The 27,212-nt window shown below is 44.3% G+C and overlaps 2 protein-coding genes and 1 pseudogene across 6 annotated transcripts in view; 1 reads left to right on the top strand and 2 right to left on the bottom strand.

Annotated features, from left to right (window-relative positions):
• Positions 1-2: 2 nt before the first annotated feature.
• LOC140626409 (chemokine-like factor) lies at positions 3-17,062 on the bottom strand. Of its 3 annotated transcripts, none has more exons than XM_072814187.1 (4): positions 16,888-17,055; positions 13,620-13,778; positions 6,698-6,793; positions 3-190 (listed from the first exon to the last, which is right to left on the bottom strand). In XM_072814187.1, exons 1-4 carry the CDS (start codon positions 16,963-16,965, stop codon positions 74-76), a joined length of 450 nt encoding a protein of 149 aa, XP_072670288.1. In that variant the 5' UTR covers positions 16,966-17,055; the 3' UTR covers positions 3-73. The 3 variants fall into 3 exon arrangements, with proteins under 3 accessions (XP_072670288.1, XP_072670295.1, XP_072670279.1); XM_072814178.1 differs by lacking the exon at positions 3-190 and adding an exon at positions 197-373 and having other exon boundaries at positions 16,888-17,062; XM_072814194.1 differs by lacking the exon at positions 13,620-13,778 and having other exon boundaries at positions 16,888-17,053.
• LOC140626403 (cyclin-C pseudogene) lies at positions 8,981-13,593 on the bottom strand (annotated as a pseudogene).
• A 2,318-nt stretch (positions 17,063-19,380) lies between the features above and the next one.
• The window catches only part of TK2 (thymidine kinase 2), a 28,644-nt gene continuing 20,812 nt past the window's right edge, over positions 19,381-27,212 (top strand). For all 3 annotated transcript variants that reach the window (XR_012025564.1, XR_012025562.1, XM_072814147.1), the window contains exons 1-3: positions 19,381-19,501; positions 20,498-20,535; positions 24,375-24,449. Coding sequence is in view for 1 of the 3 variants with exons in the window: in XM_072814147.1 (XP_072670248.1) it covers positions 19,387-19,501; positions 20,498-20,535; positions 24,375-24,449 (228 nt within the window). In the remaining 2 variants the exon portion in view is untranslated. The remainder of the gene's footprint in view (positions 19,502-20,497; positions 20,536-24,374; positions 24,450-27,212) is intronic.

Below are 27,212 nucleotides of genomic sequence, written 5' to 3'. Positions count from 1 at the left end.
AATAGGTGGAAGAATAAAAAAATATATTTAATACTTAGGATCAACTAAAAAGTAATATAAAATGACAAAACCTTTATATTTTGTCATGAATCGTACGTTTCTGATAAGGACCACTTGGATTAAATAGAAGCTTCCGGTACATAAGGACCCCATCGGCAATACAGCACACTGCTACTAGGAGTCCAAACACCTGGAAACAAACACACTTTGTCACTGCTGTCCCGGCGGTCTGGACCTCCATCATTCACACAGGTTTTATTTGGCTTCCTCTCCTGCTAGGATACTGAGATTGCTCCATCCACTTCCACCTAATGCTAAACTGGGAGGAAACTTCAAGGATCCTTTTATTCTCATTCTCAAGTTCCCTAGCTGCCTAGAGAAAGGGAAAAGATAACTTAGGTAAGCAGAAATAATATTGAAGTGGTGTGGGCTCTGAAATTAATACTTGTCTGGATCTCTTGACCTGCCCTCAATGTTCAACTGCCTTTCTTATTACAAACTCTACTGAAGAAAGGGCCAAAGTTAACACCAGCTCAAGATTAAATCATTGCAACTGTAGCTGTGATAAACACTTTAGAGAACTGGAATGATAAGATGATCCAAAGTGAACTCTTAAAGGCTAGGCTACATCCACTTAAGGGTGGGATTCTAAGGAGGCCTCAGGAGAAAAAAAAAGGTAAAGGGAATAAACTAGAACCTGGTCTTTAGGTATTCTGATGGCTATCTGAGAGCTGGCACCTGGGCTAGAAAAGAAGAATATACCTTGCATGCTATTTGGTCAGTTCCATCCAATGGCCAGGAAGTCTGGCCTCTTGGCTCTAGATTCCATTCCATTTTCCATCCTGAATCTCAAACTCAGCTTCCTAGGTTCTGACCACAAAAAGTACCTCCTACCTATCCATCCATAACTCTGGTACTCTGCATGTTGCTGGTTCTTCTACCTGGAAACATCTCCCTTGTCTCCCCTTTATTCCTAGGAAGTTGCATTTCTACTGACAGAGCAAGGTAGCTGCTTTCTCTTTTTTGTGGCCTACAGTACTCTATCAATGGCTTATATACAGTTGTTTGCATTTCTGTTCTCTGTATTAGGCTCTAAGCAATTTGAGGATAAGGTGGGCTCATGTTCTAGTCCATGCTGTCAAAAGAAATATAATGTGAGTCACCAATGTAAGCCACATAATTTAAAATTTTCTAATAGCACATTAAAAAGAACAAAAAACAAGTGAAATTAATTTTAATAACATATTTTGTTTAGCCCAGTATATCCAAAATATAATTTTAATATGTCATCAATATAATAAATTATTATGAAATGTTATACAGTTTTTGGTAAGTAATTGAAATCCAGTGTGTATTTTAAATGTATAGATCATCTCAATCAGACCAGCCACATTCCCAGGGCTCAGTAGTCATATGTGGCTAGTGGATACTGCACTGGACAGCACAACTCTATATTTTGTCAGCATCTACTAAAGTGCATATTTTTAAACCATGAATCAGTGAATGAATAAGCAAATGAGTAAAAGTACAGTTGACCTTTGAACAACATGGGTTTGAACTGCATAGGTCCTCTTACATATGATTTTTTTTCCAATAATTATAGTACAGTACTGTAAATGTATTTTCTCTTATGATTTTCTTAATAACATTTTCTTTTCTCTAGCTTACTTTATTGTAAGATACAGGGTTTAATATATATATAATATAGAAAATATGTGTTAACTTTATATTTTCAGTGCTTCTTGTCAGCAGTAGGCTATTAGTAGCTAAGTTTTTGGGAAGTCAGAGTTTAAAAAGTTTCAAGTGTGTGTGGGGGGATTGATGTTCAAGGGTCAATTGTAAGTCCTATGCCTTGTTCCTCTTTCTCCATAGTAGAGGGATAAGATTATCTTTTTTTTTATTCGTAAGTTTAAAAAAAATATTTAAGGGGCGGGGCAAGATGGCGGAAGAGTAGGGTCCCCCAAATCACCTGTCCCCACCAACTTACCTAGATAACTTTCAAATCATCCTGAAAACCTACAAATTCGACCTGAGAGTTAAAGAGAGAACAGCTGGAATGCTACAGAGAGAAGAGTTTGCGCTTCTAATAAGTACAACTCGTTTTTAGCCACTCTTCACTGAGCAAAATGACTAGAAAGAAGAACTCACCACAAAAGAAAGAATCAGAAATGGTACTCTCTGCCACAGAGTTACAGAATTTGAATTAAAATTCAATGTCAGAAAGCCAATTCAGAAGTACAATAATAAAGCTACTGGTGGCTCTGGAAAAAAGCATAATGGATTCAAGAGACTTCATGACTGCAGAATTTAGATCTAATCAGGCCGAAATTAAAAATCAATTAAATGAGATGCAATCCAAACTGGAGGTCCTAACGATGAGGGTTAATGAGGTAGAAGAAAGAGTGAGTGACATAGAAGACAAGTTGATGGCAAGGAAGGAAGCTGAGGAAAAAAGAGAAAAAGAATTAAAAGACCACAAGGAAAGGTTAAAGGAAATAAATGACAGCCTCAGAAGGAAAAAAATCTACGTTTAATTGGTGTTAGGGACAGAGGACCAGAAAGCATATTTGAACAAATCATAGCTGAGAACTTCCCTAACTTGGAGAGAGAAACAGGCATTCAGATCCAGGACATAGAGAGAGTTCCCCCCCCCCCCAATCAATAAAAAGCATTCAATACCTCAACATTTAATAGTGAAACTTGCAAATTCCAAAGACAAAGAGAAAATCCTTAAAGCAATAAGAGACAAGAGATCCCTAACTTATATGGGGAGAAATGTTAGATTAACAGCAGACCTCTCCACAGAGACCTGGCAGGCCAGAAAGGGCTGGTAGGATATATTCAGGGTCCTAAATGAGAAGAATATGCAGCCAAGAATACTCTATCCAGCAAGGCTCACATTCAGAATAGAAGAAGAGATAAAGAGCTTCCAATATAGGCAGAAACTGAAAGAATATGTGACCACCAAACCATCTCTGCAAGAAATATTAAGGGAGACCCCGTAAAAGAAAGAGGAGGCCCAAAGAAATCATCCACAAAAACAGGGACTGAATAGGTATTATGATGACACTAAATTCACATCTTTCAATAGTAACTCTGAACGTGAATGGGCTTAATTATCCCATCAAAAGACTCAGGGTTTCAGACTGGATAAAAAAACAAGACCCATCTATTTGCTGTCTACAAGAGACTCATTTTAGACCTAAGGACACCTCCAGCCTGAAAATGAAAGGCTGGAGAACCATTTACCATTCAAATGGTCCTGAAAAGAAAGCAGGGGTAGCAATCCTCATATCAGATAAATTAAAGTTTATTCCAAAGACTGTAGTAACAGATGAAGAGGGACACTATATCATACTTAAAGGATCTATCCAACAAGAGGACCTAACAATCATGAATATTTATGCCCCTAATGTGGGAGCTGCCAAGTATATCAATCAATTAATAACCAAAGTAAAGACATACTTAGATAATAATACACTAATACTGGGAGACTTCAATACAGTGCTTTCTGCAAATGACAGATTTTCTAAGCATAACATCTCCAAAGAAACAAGACCTTTAAATGATACACTGAACCAGATGGATTTCACAGATATTTACAGAACTTTATATCCAAACTCAACTGAATACACATTCTTCTCAAGTGCACATGGAACTTTCTCTAGAATAGACCACATACTGGGTCACAAATCAGGTCTTAACCCCTGCATATTTTCAGACCATAATGCTTTGAAACTTGAACTCAATCACAAGAAGAAATTTGGAAGAAATTCAAACACGTGGAGGTTAAAGATCATCCTGATAAAAGATGAAAGGGTCAACCAGTAAATTAGAGAAGAATTAAAAAGATTCATGGAGGGAGATCCCTAGGTGGCTCAGCGGTTTAGCACCTGCCTTCGGCCCAGGGCGTGATCCTGGAGTCCTGGGATCAAGTCCGGCATCGGGCTCCCTGCATGGAGCCTGCTTCTCCCTGTGCCTCTCTCTCTCTCTGTCTCTCTCATAAATAAATAAAATCTTTAAAAAAATATTCATGGAAACTAATGAGAATGAAGATACAACCATTCAAAATCTTTGGGATACAGCAAAAGCAGTACTGAGAGGGAAATACATCGCAATACAAGCACCCCTCAAAAAATTGGAAAAAACTGAAGTACACAAGCTAACCTTGCACCTAAAGGAACTGGAGAAAGAACAGCAAATAAAACCTACACCCAGCAGAAGAAGAGAGTTAATAAAGATTCGAGCAGAACTCAATGAAATAGAGACCAGAAGAACTGTGGAACAGATCAACAAAACCAGGAGTTGGTTCTTTGAGAGAATTAATAAGATAGATAAACCATTAGCCAACCTTATTATAAAGAAAAGAGAAAAGACTCTAGTTAATAAAATCACAAATGAAAAAGGAGAGATCACAACCAATACCAAGGAAATACAAGCAATTTAAAAAACATATTATGAGCAGCTATCCACCAATAAATTAGGCAATCTAGAAAAAATGGATGCATTTCTGGAAAACCACAAACTACAAAACTGGAACAGGAAGAAACAGAAAACCTGAACAGGCCAATAACCAGGGAGGAAATTGAAGCAGCCATCAAAAACCTCCCAAGACACAGAAGTCCAGGGCCAGATGGCTTCCCAGGGGAATTCTATCAAACATTTAAAGAAGAAACAATACCTATTCTACTAAAGCTGTTCCAAAAGGTAGAAAGGGATAGAATACTTCCAAACTCGTTCTATGAGGCCAGCATCACCTTAATTCCAAAACCAGACAAAGACCCCACCAAAAAGGAGAATTATAGACCAATATCCCTGATGAACACAGATGCAAAAATTCTCTACAAGATACTAGCCAATAGGATCCAACAGTACTTTAAGAAGATTATTCACCATGACCAAGTGGGATTTATGCCTGGGATGCAAGGCTGGTTCAACACTCGTAAAGCAATCAACATGATAGATCATTATCAACAAGAGAAAAAACAAGAACCATATGATCCTCTCAATAGATGCAGAGAAAGCATTTGACAAAATACAGCATCCATTCCTGATCAAAACTCTTCATAGTGTAGGGCTAGAGGGAACATTCCTCAACATCTTAAAAGCCATCTATGAAAAGCCCACAGCAAATATCATTCTCAATGGGGAAACACTGGGAGCCTTTCCCCTAAGATCAGGAACACGACAGGGATGTCCACTCTCACCACTGATATTCAACATAGTACTAGAAGTCCTAGCCTCAGCAATCAGGCAACAAAAAGAAATAAAAGGCATTCAAATTGGAAAAGAAGAAGTCAAACTCTCCCTCTTTGCAGATGACATGATACTGTACATAGAAAACCCAAAAGACTCCACCCCAAGATTGCTAGAACTCATATCGGCAGTGTGGCAGGATACAAAATCAATGCCCAGAAATCAGTGGCAGTTCTGTACGCTAACAACGAAACTGAAGAAAGAGAAATTAAGGAGTCAATCCCATTTACAATTGTACCCCAAAGCATAAGATACCTAGGAATAAACCTAACCAAAGAGGTAAAGGATCTATACCCTAAAAACTACAGAACACTTCTGAAAGAAATTGAGGAAGATGCAAAGAGATGGAAAAATATTCCATGCTCATGGATTAGAAGAATTAATATGTGAAAATGTCAATGCTACCCAGGACAATTTACACATTTAGTGCAATCCCTATCAAAATACCATGGACTTTCTTCAGAGAGTTGGAACAAATAATCTTATGATTTGTGTGGAATCGGAAAAGACCCCAAATAGCCAGAGCAATATTGAAAAAGAAATTGCTATTATAGCACTATTTCATTTCTAGAATAATTCTTATCCCTTATGAAGTTGCTTGGGGCTTAATAAGGAGATGAAAAACCATGGACTGTGACATACATGGCTATCTGAGAATGGTTAGTTCTCCTAAGTGGCCCATACTATGGAAAGACAAGGAAGTAGGAGGGAGATTTATTTAAGAACTTTCTGATTCACATCTCTAGATCAGAATCTATAAAAGCCAAATGATTTTGAACCTCCTATAAGAAATCTCAGAAGAAAAAAAAAAGAAATCTCAGAAGAGAAAAAAAAAAGAAATTTCAGAAGAGTATCAGATGGAACTAAAACTCAATTATTTGATTCTTATTTATTTTGGCTTGCCTTCCTGGATAAAGTCTGATTAAACTGGCTTGCTTCTCTTCAAGTAAAGTTCAAAATAAATTCTTTAGTTATAAAGCTTCCTACCGCCATGTCATGAGACATCTTATATTCCATCTGAAGAAAGATCTGGACAAAACCAAAACAAAACAAAACTGAGTTCAGAGCAATCTGTCTCACCTTAACAAGTGGTATATAGCCTTTTCTTTAAAAGGGAGAGCTATGAGACTCATCCATGGTCTTCTGCTTGACATCAGGTTTCTCAGAGCTAAATGTAACAGATCAGTCTAGTCTAGCCCTGAATATTGATGCAGAATATATAGGAACTACAGCTTGGTTAACTTCAGTTTTAGGGTGAAATGATATTCTTCCATGTTAATCATGTACTCACACAAAAAATATTAAGCCACTAGGGACTATATACTGGCCTAAGAGCCCCAAGGATGAATACAGTGTAGATTTCTGTTCTTGTATCTATTTTTCAAGGAAATTTGAATACTAATTAAACCTAAAGCAAGAAATCAGAAAAACCTATACTTACCCCTCCAAGGACTATAAATGTTGTGGTTTCTGGTAACAGTGACAACACAGATATGATTATCATGAATATTGCTGCTATCGCTGAGTTGATAATATCCTAAAACACAGAATAGCAAGGTCAGCTTTACATGAAGATCACCAAAAAATAAATCAGCTGCCTAGAGATTTTGAAATTTTCATTTTATTAAATTTAGTGGTTTTAAAAATTATTTTAGGAAATCCAAGTGCCACAGTAAAATGATGCCTATATTGCATTTGGTCTACAGCAATGCCTAGTGTTTTTCTTGACCTATGATATACCAATCATTTAACTACTTAGACTTTCCTTTTTATTTAAATGCAGTTGGAAGGAGAACTCATCTGGTTGGGACTGGATGATGTATTGTGTGGAAGGTTTATAATAGAATGGTACAGAATGCTAAGAGAAAATGTGGAGTTGTTTACACTGTAAATCAGACAACTCTATAATGTTACTAAAATGCAGTTAATGTAATTCATAAAAAAGCTGCACCCACTTGGCAGAAAGTAGTAATTTTCAGGAAAAAACTTTCATACATCTGCATGCAATGGCTGGCTGTTTATGCTATTATTTCTGATCATGTAGTTCATTTCTTTAGTGATTTCTAGAAACAAAGCTTTTGCCCTCTGAACAATGGCTTTAAGCTAGCATTTTGAATGGATGTATAGTGTGGGAAAGGTAAACTGTCTTTATTCTGGAATGGTTTATATCTGTTTACAGGGAACTGTAGGCAGGAATGTATTGTTAATATACAAATATCAGACCTTAAACTGGTAATTTAGAAATGTGGTTATTAAAAAGAAAATGGGGGTGCATAGGTGGCTCAGTAGGTTGAGCATTCACCTCTTGATTTCAGTTCAGGTCATGATCTCAGGGTCATGAGATAGAGCCCCATGTTGGGCTCCACGCTCAGCACAGAATCTGCTTGAAATTCTATCCCTCTGCCTCATTCACATTTTCTCAAAACAAACAAAAAAAAAAAAAATAGGAAGAGTTCCATGGGGACCAGGCAAGATTAGATGCATGTAGGAAGAAAAAGTTCTCATTTGCAAGAAATATTCAGACTGTCATTGGTTAATGTTCCTCTGTGTTGGATATTTTGCTGGCCTCAAGGCAAGCCACACATTTACTTCAGACAGACAGCCCTGCCTCCTGTGAGTAATTCAGGAAAGTGTATATGAATGGCTTATGGGTAAAAGTGGGTTCTAGGGAGTGTACCACTCTGCAGGGACCTTATTCTGTTCATTAACCTTCTTTGTCCCTGGCTAGCTTTCCTCAATGCAGCACCCCTCTAGTTACGGTTGTTTCTCTTCCTCTGCTCAGTCTAACCATACTTTCAGCTTTCTGGTCACCTGTCCACTTGAGGGACACCATTTTGGTCAAGGGACCTCCAGGAATACAGTCTGTGAATATTTATTTCTTCCAGGACTTATTTTGCTCTCTTTACATGTGCCAGTGTTCACCACTCCTTTTTGAAATGTTTTCCTCGCTTGCCTTCTATGACATGGGTCTCCCTTGCATTCTTTCCTGCTTTTCTCTGGCTCCTCCTCCTTTTCACCCAATATGTGGGCGTTTCCCAGTTTTACCTTCAGCTTGCTTTCCATTCTTTCTTTCCCATTTAGGCCAGTCCCAGAGCTCATCTACCATCACAAGGTGTTGACTTCCAAAGTTGCAGCTTTAACTCCTATCTCCCAAACTTCAGACCTGTTTTGAGTATTTCCATCTGAATATTCCATAAGCAACTAAAACCTAGTATTTCTCAAACTGAACTCATTGCATTCCTCTCCCTGGCCCTTCCTTAAACCTATTCTTCTTTCTGTAGTTCCTATATCATTATCATCTCAAGATACTTAAATGGCAGATATTCTTAATTCTTATGTACGTAGTCCTATCAATTCTACCCGGTTAACCCTTTCTCTACAACTACTGTTATCACTGTAGTTCAGGCCTTTATAATTTTCATGCCTGGATTACAGAACCAACAATTTTTTTTAAAAGATTTTATTTATTTGAGAGAGAGAGAGAGAGAGAGAGAGGTGGAGACACAGGCAGAGGGAGACACAGGCTCCACACAAGGAGCCTGATGTGGAACTCAATCCTAGATTCCAGGATCAGGACCTGAGCTGAAGGCAGACGCTTAACCACTGAGCCACCCAGGCATCCCTAGAACCAATTTTTTTTTTTTTAAGCTGGAGAACTTTACTTTTATTCTTGAAGTTTTATACTAGGAAGTCAACATTTAATTTAATAATCCATTGTTCACAATTGATTTATAAAAAATTTAATCCTTAAATTGTACATCAATATCCTATGACTCCAAATTTTATCACTCTCCTTCAAATCTGAAGAAAATTATTATTTTAAGTTCCACAGATAGCACAGTCCCACTGACATAACATTTAGTTCAAAGTCCTACACTCGGGATCCCTGGGTGGCGCAGCGGTTTGGCGCCTGCCTTTGGCCCAGGGCACGATCCTGGAGACCCGGGATCCAATCCCACGTTGGGCTCCCGGTGCATGGAGTCTGCTTCTCCCTCTGCCTATGTCTCTGCCTCTCTCTCTCTCTCTATCATAAATAAATAAAAATTAAAAAAAAAAACAACCAAAAACAAAGTCCTACACTCATGAGAATTAAGAACAGCCAGTATCAAACTGGCCTGAAACCTGATTGTGTTCCTGGCTCAATTTACCTGTAGTAAATTTGTAAATCCACACTAAGACACAAAAATAAACTAGGGTGTGATGTAATATAAAAAACTTAAAAAAAGAAAACTTTTCACAGCAGAGTAAAAATTAACATTAAAATGTTACCAAATTTCAACCATATTATGATGTTTTATCCAATTAGCTTTCAAAATGCCTGATTAATTGTGAATCAAATGCAAAGAACATCATGTAGGATTTTTTTTTTAAGTTTGCCCAACACTTCAAAATGGTTATGGAATTAATAATAACTTTTAAAATGTCAAAGTATGCTATACATATTGCACTTTTCTGCTAGGCTGGGCTAGTATCTTCCATGGCAAGATACTAAAACTATTGAATAAAAAGTACTTTTAAGTAAATAGGTACTTGATTATCAAGTACCTATTGAAATTATCAACATCATTACCAAAATCTTCCAGGATTTTGTTAAGATTTGATTCCTAAAATACAGTTTTAAAGTTTAACTTAAGGAGGGAAAAAAAACCGTCATATATTTGACTTTTTATGTCCTTTTTTGGTCCTTCAATGACCAAAGAGAATTTTAAACAAATTATGCTTTATGTTTCTTGGCTTAATAAAAAGCTATAATTTCTATTATCCAAATTAAGAAAAAGTATACTAATCAAAAGCTATTAATTTTGAAATATCTATGTAAGACTGTCTGTAGGTCCCCTTAGAACCTTTCCAAGCTTTTATAATCAATTATAATCAATTTTAATGAATTATGTACTAGAATCAAATTAGGTAAAGAAAAACTTATTTTGCAAAAATAAAATCACTTCCCAATATGTTTGACAGAAGCAAGCTATTCATTTTCATTTGTGTTCCATTGAAGACATAACTGAAATCTGTCCAATGGTTTATTTCCAACTGGTCCACTATGGAATTCTTCAGAATGTTTTAAGGTTGGCTGTAGCTAGAGTTCTGACTTCCATTTGGACCCTGCTCTCCACTGTTTGGAGGAGGTTTTGGCTTTGGCATCTTACTAAGAATAGTTGCCATCTCTTTTCGCTCATCAAAATTCTTCCACTGCTCATACAGTTTTAAAGTAACCCTGATTATTTCTAAAATCTTCTTCATATCCACAGAAAGCTCAGCAAACCACTGTCTGGCATCTTTCTGCTGAACAACACAAGCTACATGTAGACAAGCTAAAGCTATCATGAAAGGAGGATAGAGTAGGCAAAGATCCGTTCTGTAGGTATCATTCACTATCCTCCAAGCAAGGGGAAGCAACATGTCTTCTTGGCCCACGTCCTGCACATACTGGAGCAAAGGTCTGTAAGGATGATACACTATCAAGCAACAATCCGTTAGTTCTAAAAGATAGAATTCACATTCTAATATATGGTTCATCCTATAAGGAAATTCCTTTGGAAAGGCATATGAAAATCTGGTTTTTAATACAGAAGTAGCAGCAGAAATCAATCTTGTATTTGAGACTACTCCAAATTCCTCTACTTTGGATGCCAAAAACACACAGTAGGAGCCATTAACACAAGATTTTTTTTTAAATACAAGATTTATACTTTTCAGAGAATACCTGGCATAGAATCTCTTGAAATAGACTGTTCAAGAACTTGTTGTCTTAATTTTAAGATGTTCACCTAATGCTTGAATAACATTTGTAAAAAATATTTGTAATTTCCAATACTCTTCTTCTGAGAGAAACTTTAAATCCTTCAGGCGTTCCTTCAACAGATCTTGTTTATCCAAAATCCACTGCAAATAATGGGAGCTCTGCCAAAAGTTCCCTGCTATGGAACACAGCTTGCCCTGATAAAAAAAGCACCAGCCGGCAGAGCAGCCCGCAGAGCGACCATAGACCCAGCCCGCCCGGTAACCGTGCTCCTGGATCTCTAGAACCAAATTTTTAAGTGGTCTCTGAGACCTACGTCTAGTTTTGTTCCTCTTTAAGCCATTATTGACACTGACCATGGCAATTTCCTAAATTGTAAGCTGCTCATGTGACTCTCATTTAAAACCCCTGAAAAGCTTACAATGCCCTTTGGTTAAAACCCAGGGCACATAAAGGCTTGCAATGCTTTGACCTCCTACTGCTTCTCAAGACTCCACTCTTGCCCCCTCTCTTCCACAACTCAATATCCCATCCATTCAGAACTACAGGCAGGTCCTGGAGTGTCATGCTCTTCCTTCCCCTAGACTCTCACATATACTGCTTCCTCTACCAGGAAAGCCCTCTGATCCCCATACCTGCTAACTAACTACTTTTAATCCTTCAGCCCTCGACTCAGGCATAGTTTTTTTCAGGAAAGCCTATGATGATTTGGTCCCCTTCCCTGGCTGGATGCCTCCATATGATTCTGGGTACGCATCTATCCCAGCACCTATTACTGAATTACTCATCTGTCTTGCTTCTTGGCTACATTGAAAATTTCACAGTCATAAGATTTGTATTTTATGGGATCCCTGGGTGGCGCAGCGGTTTGGCGCCTGCCTTTGGCCCAGGGCACGATCCTGGAGACCCGGGATCGAATCCCATGTCGGGCTCCCGGTGCGTGGAGCCTGCTTCTCCCTCTGCCTGTGTCTCTGCCTCTCTCTCTGTGTGTGTGACTATCATAAATAAAAAAAATTAAAAAATAAATTAAAAAAAAGATTTGTATTTTATCAAAGAACACATTACAGAAGCTGGGATTAGCAGACATGTAACACTTGCTGAATAAATGATTCTCCTAGATCAAGAACAGAGAGGAATCTGGGTTTCATAAGGGAATAATCCCATATTTGACCACATAGCACCATTTCTCAGCAAAGTTTGATCCTCAGAGAACTGGAAACTAAATTTCAGTCTACACATAGGCCACTCGCCCTCTCAGTGTAGTTTGTTAAGCTTAGGGCTCCAAGTTTATTGCTAGGGTCTATAATAAGTTCTAGAGAATTATAGTTTGGAGAAAAAATACTAAAATGCATTAGATTTATTAACCTTGGAAAGCAGAATGTGAAGAGCAACTATACAACTTGTTGAGTAAAGAGGATATGGGCCATGCTTATGTCCTTGAAGAAATTCCTAGAATAATTTAGCCTAGCTCTTTCTGCTACTAAAGGACATTATATACTCTGAGGGCCAGCTGAAGAGGGCATTGTGATCTCTTTTCCTAGACTTCCCTCCAGTCAAGTCCAGCTCTAAAAGTGTGATCAAGTAGAAGTTTAGAGAATTGCTATGAAGATCCTATTTCCCAGATTTCTCCTTTTGGGACTTTTTCAGCTTGTGATTAGCTTGAAATGTTCATCATTGGCCTTTGAAGGTGGTTCTAGAAGGTACCACTTGAAGGCATGCTTATGGTTTGAGAATAGCTCTAAAGTCCTCCCTTCTTAATAGGGGTTACTAGCTTGGATATCAGCACTTTGGAATCCAGGAAGATGGGACAAGTGCAGCAGAGGAAGACTTAACTGCAGCTATCAGTCCAGCCAAAGGTGGGAGTGGTAGCAAGGGGTCTTAGGAGGGAGACATACAGAGACAGGATGCTGGGGACAAAACTTAAAACAGGAGAGAGAGGTAAGGTCATTCAGTTCATCCCAGAACTGGATAATAGTACTGGCTAAAGGGACATGTTCACCTTAACTAGCATCTTCAACTTGCCTATTTTGGCTGTTTTCAGAACCATGTAGGCACTCTACTGGGCAGTTATTCTCAATGCTATGAGTAGGTAAGTTCATATGCTATTAAATAAGGTAGTATAAGATGAGTTAATTATTTAGCATTAATGATTACAGACATTCTTACGTAAGATAACCCTGTACTTCATTTCCCAGATTATTTTAGTTTTCCATTTAGAGATCCGAGATATATAAGATTTGGATACTTGTGTATCTGCCTCCATCTCTTTCCCCAATTTTGAAGCCATCTCAATACGTACTTAAAAGGGAGATAAAGATTAAGAATGCTCTATAATTTTCTTAGCATAATCTTAAATTTAAATTTCTTTAATAGATAAACACTTAAGTGAATTCTAACAGAAGGGTCAGTCCCATCTACTGGTAGGTGGGAGCTCAGAGGAGAATTTATGCTCTGTGGTTGCACCAGTAACAACACAGAATATGGTAGCAGTGGGTAGATTTCCTCCTTCTTAAGCCTATCAGACATTCCATAAAGGCTTAAAAAACTAAAGACTAGTCTTTAAAAATGTCTATGACGGGAAAAAAACTAGTTAATTTTAATAGTAAAACTGAGCACTTACAAGCAAAGGCCAAAATAAACAGTCCATTATTCGATCAAGCCTCAGAATATATAAAAGTATGAAAAAGAAAGTAATAGTGACTTCAAATCCAGTGATGACAATGTATGGTTCAGGGGCTTGTGCAATGATAAAAAAGGTCATGGATGTCACATTTAGTGCCTATAAGGATAAAAAAAAAAGATTCATTCAATGATTACTGAATGCAAGTTTAAGCTGTAAAAATGATCATTTCTAAAGTAATAAATGTGTTTATGCCATATATATGCACACCTAAAAGAAAAATTACTAAAATGTATGGATATTGCCTTTTTTTGTGTTTTAGGGGACTAGGCGTCCCTCTCTGTCATTCCACTTGTACAACTAATACCATCACTTCCCTTAATACCATCACTTTCTCCCTTCATCTTTTCCTACTACATATCTTTTTTTTTTTTCTCTCTCTCAGACCTTCCAATCTCTCCTCACTGGCTCCTTTCCTTATCATAATACAAACATATCCAAGTTCTCTTCTCTTAAAACACACACACACATGCCTTCCATTCATCCTGGTCCCCAAAGAAAACTCCTGTTTTCTACTTCTATGATGCTTTGCAAAAACACCTGTATGGTGACTGTGTAATTCCTTACCATCTGCTCATCATCACTCCTTAACTCTTAGCAATCTGGAATCTACTGTCAAATTTACACATAGAATGTTGCCATGAAAAATATTGGAGAAAAATTAAAAATAAATTGTTAGAGAAAAACAATTCTCTGAAGAACCCTGTGGGGGAGAAAAGGAAAAAAAAAAACTCTCAACAATACTGATGCTTCACTTTTTACATATTTTCTCTAACCTAAATAGAATGCAATCAGAATTGATGAATATTTTGAGTTAAAAAAAGCCTTGAAGATAATCTAATTCAATCTCATTTCCAAAGGAAGATGATATAAAACACAGAAATGTTAAGTGACCTAAAGGAAAAATAAGCTGATAGGTCTCAGGGAGTCTGTCAATTTCATGTTCGTAGAAGCTGTCATGTTACAGCTCTACCCCAAATCTCTATATTTTTGGAAAATGGTTTTGTCAAGAGTTTCCCCTGGCTAGACTTTTATGATTGGTCTGTTAGCTGGTAGCATCTACATTCACTTTTATTTTTTTTTAATATTTTATTTATTCATGAGAGAGAGAGAGAGAGAGAGAGAGAGAGATATGCAGAGACCCAGGCAGAGGGAGAAGCAGGCTCCATGCAGGGAGCCTGACGTGGTACTCGATCCCAGGTCTCCAGGATGAGGCCCTGGGCTGAAGGCGGCGCTAAACTGCTGAGCCACCCAGGCTGCCCTACATTCACTTTTATTTTTTATTATTTTTTTAATTTTTAAGTTTTTAAAAATATTTTATTTATTCACTTTAGACACACACAGAAAGAGGCAAACACAGGCAGAGGGAGAAGCAGGCCCCATGCCAGGAGCTGGTCGGGTGGGACTTGATCCCGGGACTCCAGGATCATGCCCCTGGCCAAAGGTGGGCGCTGAACCGCTGAGCCACCCAAGGATTTCCCCCTACACTCACTTTTAAACCTTAAATCTATACAGGCTCATTATTCATAATTCTTTCAATCACTTTATTAGCCTAAAAATAGCTACCTTTAAGCTTCTAAATTGGTCTGAGTATGTGGCAAATATAACCAGTAACTTAAAAAGCCGTTCTTTATAATTAATATAATTACTATTAGCAACATTTCACCTCAAACCACTTCATTTACTCTACTGAACCATAGTCTTGAGTTCATGGATCATGAAATCTAGGGTTACTTTTTCGGCCCCCATCCTCTGTCAACTTTTTGCACCATGGAATTTGACGTTGGTGATTAATCTATTTTCTTAAAAGTTCCTATGATTTCAGTCACACTAGGTTCTTCCCCTATCCATTATTTACAGCTCTTTTATCATTACTTTTAGCCTTTGTCTCCAGTTCTCTTTTAAATATCCCACCGATATCTCACACGTTTCTTCACCACTCTGAAAACTACTTTTGCTCAATGATTTTTCAGAATTACTAAACTTCATGAACATTTTTTAGTTCTTCTCCTATGGGACCCCCATGGCCTAATTGCCATTGCCTGTCTTTTTCCTATTTTTCTTTGCACGTCACTTTTTCCTAGTCCTTATACCCCTGCAGCGATTCTCCCTTGGTGGGCTTCTCTCCTTTCACCCATCCTTTTAAGATGCTGGCGTTCCTTTGGCTTCTGTTCATGACTCGGTCGACAAGCGTGGGTCCGTGTCCCAAGTCAATCCTCAACATCTCACACATAAATGGTCATTTGCAATCTCTATCTGAATACCTACGGGAATCTCCAATTCACCGCATCCAAAACTGGGCTCATCTTGCTTGCTCCTTGCCCTTAATCGTTCATACCACTCTCTATCCCGTCACCCACCCTAGAATTAATTCTGTTATCGGTGCTCCTCACCACTCCCCACAACGTATCAATCCTCAGGTCCTGTTGATTTAATGCTGACCGTCTTGGGAACCCATCCCCTCTTCATCCCTACAGCTACAGCCCTTTAGTATCTCCCCTGAGCTACCAGGACAAAGGTATTAGGGGACAACTTCTAAAATGCAAGTACGTGGGCGGCCCGGGTGGCGCAGCGGTTTAGCGCCTGCCTTTGGCCCAGGGCGCGATCCTGGAGACCCGGGATCGAGTCCCACGTCGGGCTCCCGGTGCAGGGAGCCTGCTTCTCCCTCTGCCTGTGCCCCTCCCCCCCGTCTCATGAATAAATAAATAAAATCTTCAAAAAAAAAAAATGCAAAAGCGCTTCTCCGCGGCTCCCCGAGGTCTTCTTCCGTCGTTCAGCTCCTGTTTCCTCACGCCTTGCCCACAGGACGATCCCATGCGTCGGATCCCCTTCCTACATCTGCTTCCCGGGTGCTCAGGCGGTGCGAGCTCCGTCCTTCCCGTTGCTTAGGCCCAAGACTTGGGGCCGCGTCGACTCCTCTCCTTTTCTTACGGCGCGTCAGGTTCACCAGCAGATCCAGACACCGCGATTCCCTGCCGCCTGCCGGGGCAGCCCCGGGCAATCCCCGGGCTCTCCCTCCCCCGCAGCCCTCGGGTCCCTCTGACCCGGTGCGGTCCACGCAGCAGGGTGCTCCCTGGGCCGTGCGGCGCGTCCGTGAAGCCCGCGGGCAGCAGCGGCCTCCGGGCGCACCGCGAACCGTCCGCCTGGCGCCGTCCCCCGCGGCCCTGCGCGCTCGCCCAGCACGCCCCGCCCGGGGGCCCGGCCTCACCAGCCGCAGCATCTTCACGTGGCCTTTCACGCTGAAGCAGAAGGGGCGGTGCTTCGGCTTCGGCTTCAGCGTCGACATCACGCCTGCGGACGCGGCAGCAGCGCTTCTCCCCCTCGGGCGCCGCCTCAGCGCCCCGCTCCGCCGGGCCTCGCGCCGCCACAGCAACCGCCGCCCCGGCCGCGAGGCGCCCCCAGGCTTCCCGCCCTCGCGCGCGCATGCGCACGTCCCCGCGGCTCGCGCTCCTACGCATGCGCTTCACGGGGGCCGCTGCTCGCCGCCGTCTCCTTGCAGGCGTCCGGGGCTCGCCTGGGCACTTCCGGGGCCCGGCGGGGAGCCACGCGGGCGGCTCCTCCTAGCACCGCCCTCCTCGCCCTGTCGGGCGCCGAGGACTCCGGGGCTTCCCGCCCGGAGCGTTTCCGGAGGGGTGTGCACGCGGGGGGTGGGGGGTGCGCTGGAACCCCTTGCAGGGCCACCCCGGGACGCTGAGCATCTCTAACACCAACTCAGGATTTCCCCTGGTCACCCCGTCTAGAGTGGCCACCATCACTCTCCCTTCATGGCACTGAACACTAGCTGACATGTATCTTAAGAATATAAATTGCGGGACGCCTGGGTGGCTCAGCGGGTGGGCACCTGCCTTTGGTTCAGGTCTGATCCCAGGATGCGGGATCGACTCCCTGCGAGGAGCCTGCTTCTCCCTCTGCCCGTGTCCCTGCCTCTCTCTCTCAGTCTGTGTCTATCATGAATAAATAAATAAATCTTAAAAAAAAAAAGAATATAAATTGCACAAAAGCAGGAGCCTGCCAGCGTCCGCTACTCTCCCTGAAGGGTTGCCAGGGCCTGGCACATACTGGATGTAGAATATGTGTATTCTGAATCAATGGCCTGGGCCTCCTGCCTTGCCCCTGCCCCCAGGGGATCACAGTCTGATCCAACAGCCTCACCCCAAGTCACAAACACGTGGAACTTAATCCTGAAGTTTATGGAGGGCACGTCTTCCCTGTGTTAGGTCTGTGGCAGGTATTACAGAAAGCCTCAGATGGGGTTGTGGTTTTCTGGTAGAGCTAGAGACTGAGTGAACCCTCTCGCAAATGACTTCTCTGTCCTAGAGGTGACTACTAGCATCTTGTATTTCTGAGAAAGGTAGGAAATGCTTCCACCCAAGCACTAGGATGGGCATGCCCACACAGTTCTTACTGCATCAGCTTGGGTTTCAGGGCCTGGGCCTGTTGAATTATATATACCCCATTTACCTCACACCTGGGCTGAATTTTTGCTACCTGACTATAGATGAGATTTACAGACTGCCTTCCCACCCCTAGTTTTCTGTTCGGTTGGAATTTGGTTGTGCCTTTCTTAAAAGATAAACTGAGGTATATTAATTTTTAATAGTTTAAACAAAATTTGGGCAGCCCCGGTGGCTCAGCGGTTTAGCGCTGCCTTCGGCCCAGGGTGTGATCCTGGGGAGCGGGAATCCAGTCCTGCCTGGGGCTCCCTGTGTGGAGCCTGCTTCTCCCTCTGCCTGTGTCTCTGCCTCTCTCTCTGTGTCTCTCATGAGTAAATAAATAATATCTTAAAAAAATAAAGAGTTTAAACAAAATTTGATTCAGTCAGCATCCAATCTAGTGGATAGAAAGGAGCTCCAAAGAGCTGTACAAGATAAAAGACCTATAGGCAAAAGGAAGCCAGAAGAAGAAAGTTACACTGGCAAAAAAGCTGGGTGGTTGTTGCAAGGTTACTTTGCTTTAGGGGATGGCAGGGGTATATCAAGCAGCCAAACTAGATAGTATTGATCAGGCTATTTCTGATGGACTGGCCTAAGCTTCCATTTCTGGAAACAAGATAAGTCTTGGCTGGGGGAGGGGGGGCTTAGCATAAGCAAACTCTATTTGAGCCTGTTGTCTGTTTTTTGTTTGTGTTTTTTAACACTTTCTTGAGTCATCTAATACATTGACAGTCTAGACCCTGGAAATGTCAAAGTTTGGAGGAAAGAGCGTAGGCTGTGAGGCAAGAAGGCTGGCTTGAGTTCCAACTTCACCCCTTAATGAATACTTCTGATCATTTTAAACAAGTTTCCGAAGTTTTCAGAGGATCAGCTCAGCTAGGATTCTGGGAGTGACAATATCCACTTGCAGGATTGTTGGGAAGAATAAATGACACCCCAAGTGTGTGCCAAGTGCCTGGGGAGAACACGTGCCAATTGAGCAACCACCACTCATTAATTAAGCAACGGTTTGGGGGTATTGTTGGCCATCCCGACCCCTCCTCCCCCGCCCCAAATCGGCGGTTCATCCAGCCGGCACCCCGTTAGAGGCAAGGTTTCCTGGCTGCAAAGGGCTCCGCCCTCGCCTGGAATTGCTTCTCTCCTCCGACCGAGGGTGAAACGAGCCGCGGTCTCTTTAAGAGCCGGCCCGGCGGGCGCGGGGGGGTGAGGGGTGGGGGGGAGGGGCGCGCTCGCGGCCTCCGCAGGAAGCTCCGGGCCGCGGGGTGGGCCGGGCCATGCTGCTGCGGCCGCTGCGGACCTGGGGGGCCCGGGCGGCGCGGCGCCAGGGGCCGGGGAGCCCCGCCTGGAGCCCGGGGCCGCAGGGGGCGCCGCGCCGGGCCCCGCCTCGCGGTAACGCGGCTCTTCCTCGCTCGGGGCCGCGGCTCTCGCTCCTTGCGCGGCGGCCGGAACCCGAAACTACCCCCGGGGCGGGGCGGGGCGAGCAGAGGAGGCGGAGGGGGCGGGGGGAGGAGAGGGGGCCGGGGGCGGAGGGGCGGGGCGGGGCGCGGGGGCGGAGGGGGCGGGGGGAGCAGAGGGGGCCGGGGGCGGAGGGGCGGGGCGCGGAGGGGGGCGTTGGGGGCGGCCCTCGGCACCTGCTGCACCTGCTGCACCTGCTGCAGACGCCGGGGCGCTGCGAGGGGGTGGGGCGGGAAGCCGGGAAGCGGGGGTGGGGGGAGGGGGCTCCGGGGAGCAGAAAGACCCTCCCACCCCCGCGGGCGGGGGGCTGCTCCCGTCGGGGTCCGGCTCTTGGCCTTGGGGGAAGACGGAGGCCGGGAGCTGCAGTCCGCAGTCCCGGGAGGGTGGGGGTGGTTTAGTCTCTGACTTGCTGCGCCCACTGGGTGGAGGCTGCCCCTTTCCGAGAGGGGAACCGCCGCGCCCAGCCAGGGTGTAGCGTTCTTTGGTCTTGGGCCGTGCGGGGCACCCCCGGCGTCCGTGTGATGTCAGCCCCGAAACCCACGCACGCTGCCCACTCTTAGCCGTGGGGCCCCTGTGGAGGCCACCCTGTGTTTTGACTTGCCGGACCCATCTGTGAGGATCGTAAATATGAAATGCATGGAAAGTGGAAAGTATGACCTACCAAGTGCAAAACAAGCTGAGCACAGTTGGGGCCCAGCGGTGCCAACAGGCCCCGGGCCGCCGCTGCACAGTGTGTCTCGCGTGCAGGTAGAGAGCAGTGGCGGCTGTGCCTCCATCCACCCGTGGGGGGACTCCCATGTCCATGAAAGACATGCTTAGGCCAGGGAGGAAGCATAAATATTACTGTTTCTGTGGTGGTTTCCAAAATTAGGACGAAGAAGACTGAATTACTTAAAGCTGACTTTAAACATGGACTTCTTTCTTTTGTAGATAAAGATAGAGAAAATGAAAAAGAGAAAAAGTCAGTGGTAAGTCCCTCTTTTATGTGCATGCCCCAGTGTAGGATTATATGTATGTAAACAGTGGGAGATTGTATCTATATATAGAGAGAGAGAGAGGGAGCGCTGAGCTGAGAGAAGGAATATGTGCACATATTAAAAACAGAAATATAAGAGGAACTCCGGGGATGAGGAAGTCTGTCTTCACCCCTGGGCCTCAGACCCCCTTCCCAGAGGCCACCTGTTACCAGGTTCTAGTATCCTTATCAAGAGTCTTTACATGTATTTATAGCCTTTAGGTGGATTGGACTGTTAGCTTGATGAAAGATTACAAAAGGATTTGAAAAATGCTTACCTTCTTGGGTTAGTGGGTGGCAGCCTGGCTGTGAAGGCAAGTCGGCTGACTCCTGCCCCCTGCCCTCCAGTGCTGAGACTAGTGGAGTGCATGGGGGTTTCAGAGAGAATCCATGGGGGTCCACAGACATGGGTTCAGCCAGTGTAGTGACTTTGAGATGCCAGCTGTGGGGTTTAAGGGCCTGGGGCTGGTATCGGGTTTACGGTCAAAGAAGGCCCAGCTGGACGTGCTCATGCAGACGTTGGAGTCTTTAGCAGGCTAGGGTAGGGAGCAACATTTTGATCACCGTCAATCCAGAGGCTCAGTTCCTCGAGGGAGCTAGAAGTTGGTAGCTTCTGTGGATCAGGAGGGAGTGGTTTGGTGGGTGATGTCAGGAATAGCTTGGCTGGGATCTGCAGAGGGCAGAGAGGGTGGGTAAGCCCTCTGGGGTATTTAGGGTGATGGAAAGGGCCTGGGAAGGAGTAAAGTTGCATGAAGGGGATCAATGATTGAAACACTTGAGATGGGGGATCCTGGGTGGCTCAGCGGTTTGGCGCCTGCCTTTGGCCTGGGCGACCCTGGAGTCCCGGGATCCAGTCCCACGATCTAGTCCCACGATCTAGTCCCGCATCAGGCTCCTGGCATGGAGCCTGCTTCTCCCTCTGCCTGTGTCTCTGCCTCTCTCTCTCTGTCTCTATGTCTATCATGAATAAATAAATAAAAAAAAAAAAAAAGAAAAGAAAAGAAAGAAACACTTGAGATGTGTGGAAGTGTGTTGAAATGAGAGGCGGGGTGGGTTCTGATGATAGGCATCGCAGAGGGAGAAGGGGTATTATGTTGAGCTGGCTGAGAATTGATGCATTATTGTGCTATTAATTGAGCTACCACTGATGTGAGCCAGGCCTATCGGGGTGCTTTCAGGCATGCAAGTAAGTCCATGGGAGGTGGCATGTAGCCTGCATTTAGGCCTGGGGCTACTCTTAATCATTCAAATCCTCTGAATTCCTGGGGACCAAACAGCCCTGTCATTAGTGAGTGCCTGGTCTGATGAGGAGCAAGGCAATCAATAGGACCTTAGTAGTTCTAGAATAGCAGTGATTCTGGGGGCTGTGAGTAGGGAGCAGGGCTTCCAGAGGACAGGGACTCAGGGAAGCCTGGGGGAGCCTTGAAGCATCCTGGGAAATGAAGCAAAAGGGGAGGCAGGAGTGTTGGAGCAGAGGAAGTTGCAAGTGTGAGTCATAGAAGGAAGAGAACCTGCTGGCCTGAGACTCCAGTCAGTCCCCAGAGAGCTGAAAAGGAGGGACTGGAGATAGGTTCCCAATACCTAGGGCTCCTAAAAGACTCGACCGGATGTGATCTGGTTTGCCTCTCAGGAAGAGATGGTGGTGAGGGATGCCTGGATGGCTCAGTGGTTGAGAGTCTGTCTGCCTTTGGCTCAGGTTGTGATCTTGGGGTCCTGGGATCGAGTCCCACATCAGGCTCCCCACAGGAAGCCTGCTTCTCCCTTGGCCTACGTGTCTGCCTCTCTCTATCTCTCATGAATAAATAAATAATCTTAAAAAAAAGGGGGGGGCAGCCCCGGTGGCACAGTGGTTTAGTGCCGCCTGCAGCCTGGGGTGTGATCCTGGAGATCCGAGATCGAGTCCCACTTCGGGCTGCCTGCATGGAGCCTGCTTCTCCCTCCGCCTGTGTCTCTGCCTCTCTCTTCGCTCTCTCTGAATGAATGAATAAATAAATCTTAAAAAAAAAAAAAAAAAGGAAGAGATGGTGGCGGACCATGGGTAGGGTTGGGGGCACTGCTGGGCCAGACTGGAAGGCATAGAGGCCAATGGGAGGCTGCTCCAGCCGTGTAGGGTAGAGGCCTTAACTGGGAGCTAGGGAGACAGGCCAGGTTCTGCAGATGATTGGGAAGCAGGGCCTGGAGAAGTTGCTGGGTGAGGGCCGGAGACACCCCGGGGTGTTGAGGGGTGGATGGTGCAGCCTCTCCTGAGGACTGGAACAGGAAGAGGAGCTGTATGTGGGGGCTGGGAGCTGACGAACTGAGGTGCCCAGAGGACGTCCCACGGGACAGAAGTCAGAATATCTGTGCTGAGCTGCAACGGGAAGTCAGTCACCACCACAGAATAGGAACAGGAACTTCTGGATGACGGTCTCCTCTAATCACTCTGTTCCCTGCAGTGAACAGGAAAGGAACCAAGTCTCTGCAGAACAGTGTCTAACTTGAGCTCTTCTACGTTTTCTAGGAAGATAAAAAGTCCTTTCCCTTAAAGAACAGCAATAAGACAACAAATACATTAGGGCCCTGATGGGATCTGCCTTTTGTGTGTCTGTTAGGTTCCTTCTGCCATTTCTTGTTCTGAGGGAGTGAGCTGGGGGCCCAGACCCAGAGGGGGGCCAGCATCTGTAGAAGTGGGAATGTGTGGTCTCCCGGATACCTGTTAGCATCCTGTTAACATCGAGGTGGGAGGGAACGTTCACAGGTGACTGGCAGAGTTTATAGTGGGGGGAGCAAGGTGAGACGGCCCGCTGTGACCCCGCGTGGGTTATGTGGGGGGGATGACAGCCTTCCCTGGGGTCATGAAAAGGGTCTAACAGACCTACGTGCATTTCCATCTCTTTCCTTGGCCAAGCCCTCTGACTTGGGCAAGCCATCTACATGGCCCATGTTTCTCTGCCTTCCTCCAGTCTGGTTTTTTTTTTGTTTTTTTTTTAAGATATTATTAACTTATTCATGCAGAGACACAGGCAGAGGGAGAAGCAGTCTGCCCACGGGGAGCCTGATGCGGGAGTCGATCCCAGGACCCTGGGATCATGACTTGAACCAAAGGCAGATGCTCAACCACTGAGCCACCCAGGTGCCCCTCCCGCCTGGGTTTATAGGTCACTGTGCCCTGATGGCTGTGAGCCCTCTCTCAGTTAGTGTGAGCAGTGTGGGTTCAAGCTGTCCTTTCTGCTTAAGTCCTTTCTACAAGCCTCATTCTTCTCTTCTGTGAAAATGTTAGGACTCACTGCTTAGCTGTCACGGTCAAGTGTGGTAATGGTCTACATTACCCATCTTATGGCCTGGCCTGAAGCAAGGTGCTCAACCAAGCCCTCTCCTGCCCAATTACTTTGCTGTCCATGTTTTCCTGTGTAAAGCAGTGAGTTAGGTACCACATAACACATAGGTACTCTGGTTAAGGAGGCAGGACACTTGGGCCTAAAATCTGTCTGAGGGGTTGAGCTAGGGAAGGGCAGAGCTATGGTGGGCACAGCAAACTGTGTATGGTCTAGGAAGGGATTTTAGGCGGGCAGTGACTTGGTGGCCATCCGTGGTGGGCCTGGAGCCAGCCACCAGGAGTGGGAATCAGTTTGTGATTCCCACTGCTCATGGTGGGACCTTGGAAATTTCCCATGGGGGAAATTTTGTGTGCACATTGAAGACTTGAACTGAATCATTTATGCTGTTTTACCTGAGCCCTTCCCTAGAAATTCTTCCCTGATACTCCCCTCAGTGCTTAATTTTTTATTCTAATGTGCATTTATCTTTTGTTAGATCTGTGTTGAGGGCAATATTGCAAGCGGGAAGACGACGTGCCTGGAGTTCTTCTCCAACACAACAGACATTGAGGTATGGCCTCTACACTGGGTTCAAGACAACCTGGAAAAGCTGGATGGAAGTGACTTATAGAGGGTGTAAAGCAGCTGTATCCCATAGAAATATAATGCAAGCCACATAGGTAATATAAAATTCCTAATAGTTTTACTAAAAAAAAAAAAAAAAAAAAGAAAAACCCAAATCCCAAAAGAATATTTAATTTGATACAACATATTCTAAATGTTATCATGTCAGCATATATCTGTGTAAAAATCATCAATGAGCTGTTTTTAAAAAGGTCTTATGTATTTATTCACGAGAGACACACAGAGATAGGCAGAGACACAGGCAGGGGGAGAAGCAGGCTCCCCGTAGAGAGCCTGATGCAGGACTTGATCCTAAAATCCCAGGATCGTGACCTGAGCCAAAGGCAGGTGCTCAACCGCTGAACCACCCAGGTGTCCCTCAATGAGCTATTTTGTATTCTATTTTTCACACCAAGTCTTTGAAATCTGGAACGTATTTTAGACGTATGGCCCGCTCACATTTGAAGTTTACAATAGCTACACGTGGCTCATAGCCACTGTGTTGGACACTGTGGGCATAGGCTTCCCGTCGGCTTAGGAGGGGTCTACTGTGGAAAGGAAGTCAGGCTGGTAAGAGTGGCTGGAATGTTGCAGTGTTAATCCGACGTATCTGTGTCCAGGCTGGGGAATATTAGCATGGGTAGCCAATTAACGTAATCTCTAGTTTATTTATAGCCCAGTCAGTCAGAATAACCTCATAGATTTTGGAGAAGTGCTTCTACACTAAGACCCTGACTCTTCTTCTTGGTAGATTTTAGTTTAATGGTGTCATTTTTTTTTTCAATTTTGGCTCTTCTTTGTTACTGTAGATCTTACAATTTTCATACGTTTAGAGGTATTTTCTTTCCTTCTTTCCCTTCTCTGCTTTTTACTTCTATTAAAAATATATATGGTCTGAGGGGCACTTGAGTGGCTCAGTCGGTTAAGCATCCGACTCTTGATTTTGGCTCAGGTCATGATCTGAGGGTCCTGGGATCGAGCCCCACATGGGCTCCTTGCTCACCCTGGAGTCAGCTCATCTCTCTCCCTTTGCCTCTCCTCCTTTCTCTCTCTCTCTCTTTCTCTCAGATAAATAAATAAATCCTTTAAAAAAATATATGCCTATGGTTTGATAAAAAGAATAAACATTCTGTAGCCCTCATCTTGTTTGTGCAGAAAAGAGTTTGCAGGCCCAAGACCACTGTCCTCAGACAGGCTCATGTGCAACGTTGGCCCTTGGCTGGCGTGTGGGAACTTAGATTTTGGGAGCGTTCCATCGTTTCCTAACTGATAGAAATGGCTCTCTGTGCCTAAACTGCTTGTGCAAACCATATGGTTTATCCTGGACACCTGCTTTCTTTCTGGGAGCCTGGAATTTTTGCATGTGCCGGCCAGAGCCTGCCTACATGTGTGGACTCTGATAAAATCCCTGAACTGCTGGGCTTAGGCCAGCTTCCCTGGTAGACACGACCTCACACGTGGTGTCTCAGCTTGCTGCTGAGGGAGTTAACTGCTTCCTGTGTGACTCCCCTGCAAGAGGCCCCTTGGAAACTTGTGCCTGGTCTCCCTGCAGACTTTTTTCCATCCACTCTTTTCTCTTTGCCAATTTTGTTTTGTATCCTCTCCCCGTACAAATCTTAGCTGTGAATACCACTATGTGCTGTGTCCTGTGCATCCTCCTAGTGGGTCATCACACCTGGGGAGGCAGGGGTCTTAGGGACTCCTGACATGCTTGTCCTGAGTAGTGTAACTCTGCATGGCATTTGAAGAGCACATATGTTCTCATCTAAGACCTTGGAGCCAGGGAACAACAACAGAAATAATAATAACAAGAGTCCGCATCTAACGAGGATAATACTATATACTGGGCACTGTGTTAAGGCTTCATTCTACCGTCTAATTGGCTTTGCCGTCTTTTGAGAGTAGTCTCTATGAGGTAGGTACAATTATTCCCTCGGTAGCAGAGCAGGAAACAGGCTCAGTGAGGTAAATGAATGGCCAGTGTCACACTGCTAGCATGTGGTCGAGCCAGATCCCAGCCTGGGCTCACTGGCTCTGGGGACCACACCTCTGTAGTGTAAAGAACTTCGTTGGCTTTAGGAAGACCTCACTTAACCTTTGGATCTCAGCTCATTGCTCTTGACCTCCCCAGCTAGGTTACCCTTCTTGGTGTAGATTCTTCTGGTCCTTCTATACCCTTGTTTCATACTACTTCTCAGGGCTTGAAAATATGTGATGTCTGTGATGATCTGATTAAGACCTGCTTCTCACAGTACGTTTTTTTGTTTTTTTTTTTTAAGCATGAGTGAGTGTGCCTGAGTAGGGGGAGGGGCAGAGAGGGAGGGAGAGAGAGAATCTCAAGTAGATTTCTTGCTGAGTGCGCAGCCCACGTGGGGCTCCATCTCCCAACCGCGAGATCATGATGTGAGCTGAAACCAAGAGTAGGACGCTCAACCCACTGAACTGCCCAGGCACCCCAAGGTGCCCTAAGTTTAAAATTTCATAAAAGCAGGGACTCTTGCCTAGCATGGCACCTAGCACAGTGAGTCCTCAGTAAGTGTTGGATGGTAGAGCCATAGATGGAGCACAGGTCAGGGCCACCTGTGACCAGCCTCTGGTCAGGGGAGTAGAAGGGTGGGGGGAGTTACTCTTCCTGGGTCCCATACATTGCTTTCCTTTGGTCTTTAGTGACCTATAGAACCCGCTTACATGCCCTTTCCGGTCCCTGGAT

The sequence above is a fragment of the Canis lupus genome, chromosome 3 (assembly GCF_048164855.1).
Source record: "Canis lupus baileyi chromosome 3, mCanLup2.hap1, whole genome shotgun sequence".
NCBI lineage: Eukaryota > Metazoa > Chordata > Mammalia > Carnivora > Canidae > Canis > Canis lupus.
Note: the sequence above shows the minus strand (reverse complement) of the source record. Positions and strands in the feature narration are given on the sequence as shown.

What these genes read in the sequence shown, in the direction of transcription:
- LOC140626409 (XM_072814178.1), bottom strand. Translation starts at nt 16,965, where the DNA reads ATGTCGACGCTGAAGCCGAAGCCGAAGCACCGCCCCTTCTGCTTCAGC. An exon ending in ACGTGAAGATGCTGCGGCTG is followed by an intron (nt 13,779 to 16,887) that starts GTGAGGCCGGGC and finishes TTATCCTTATAG; the next exon opens with GCACTAAATGTGACATCCAT. An exon ending in CATTTATAGTCCTTGGAGGG is followed by an intron (nt 374 to 6,697) that starts GTAAGTATAGGT and finishes CCCTTTCTCTAG; the next exon opens with GCAGCTAGGGAACTTGAGAA.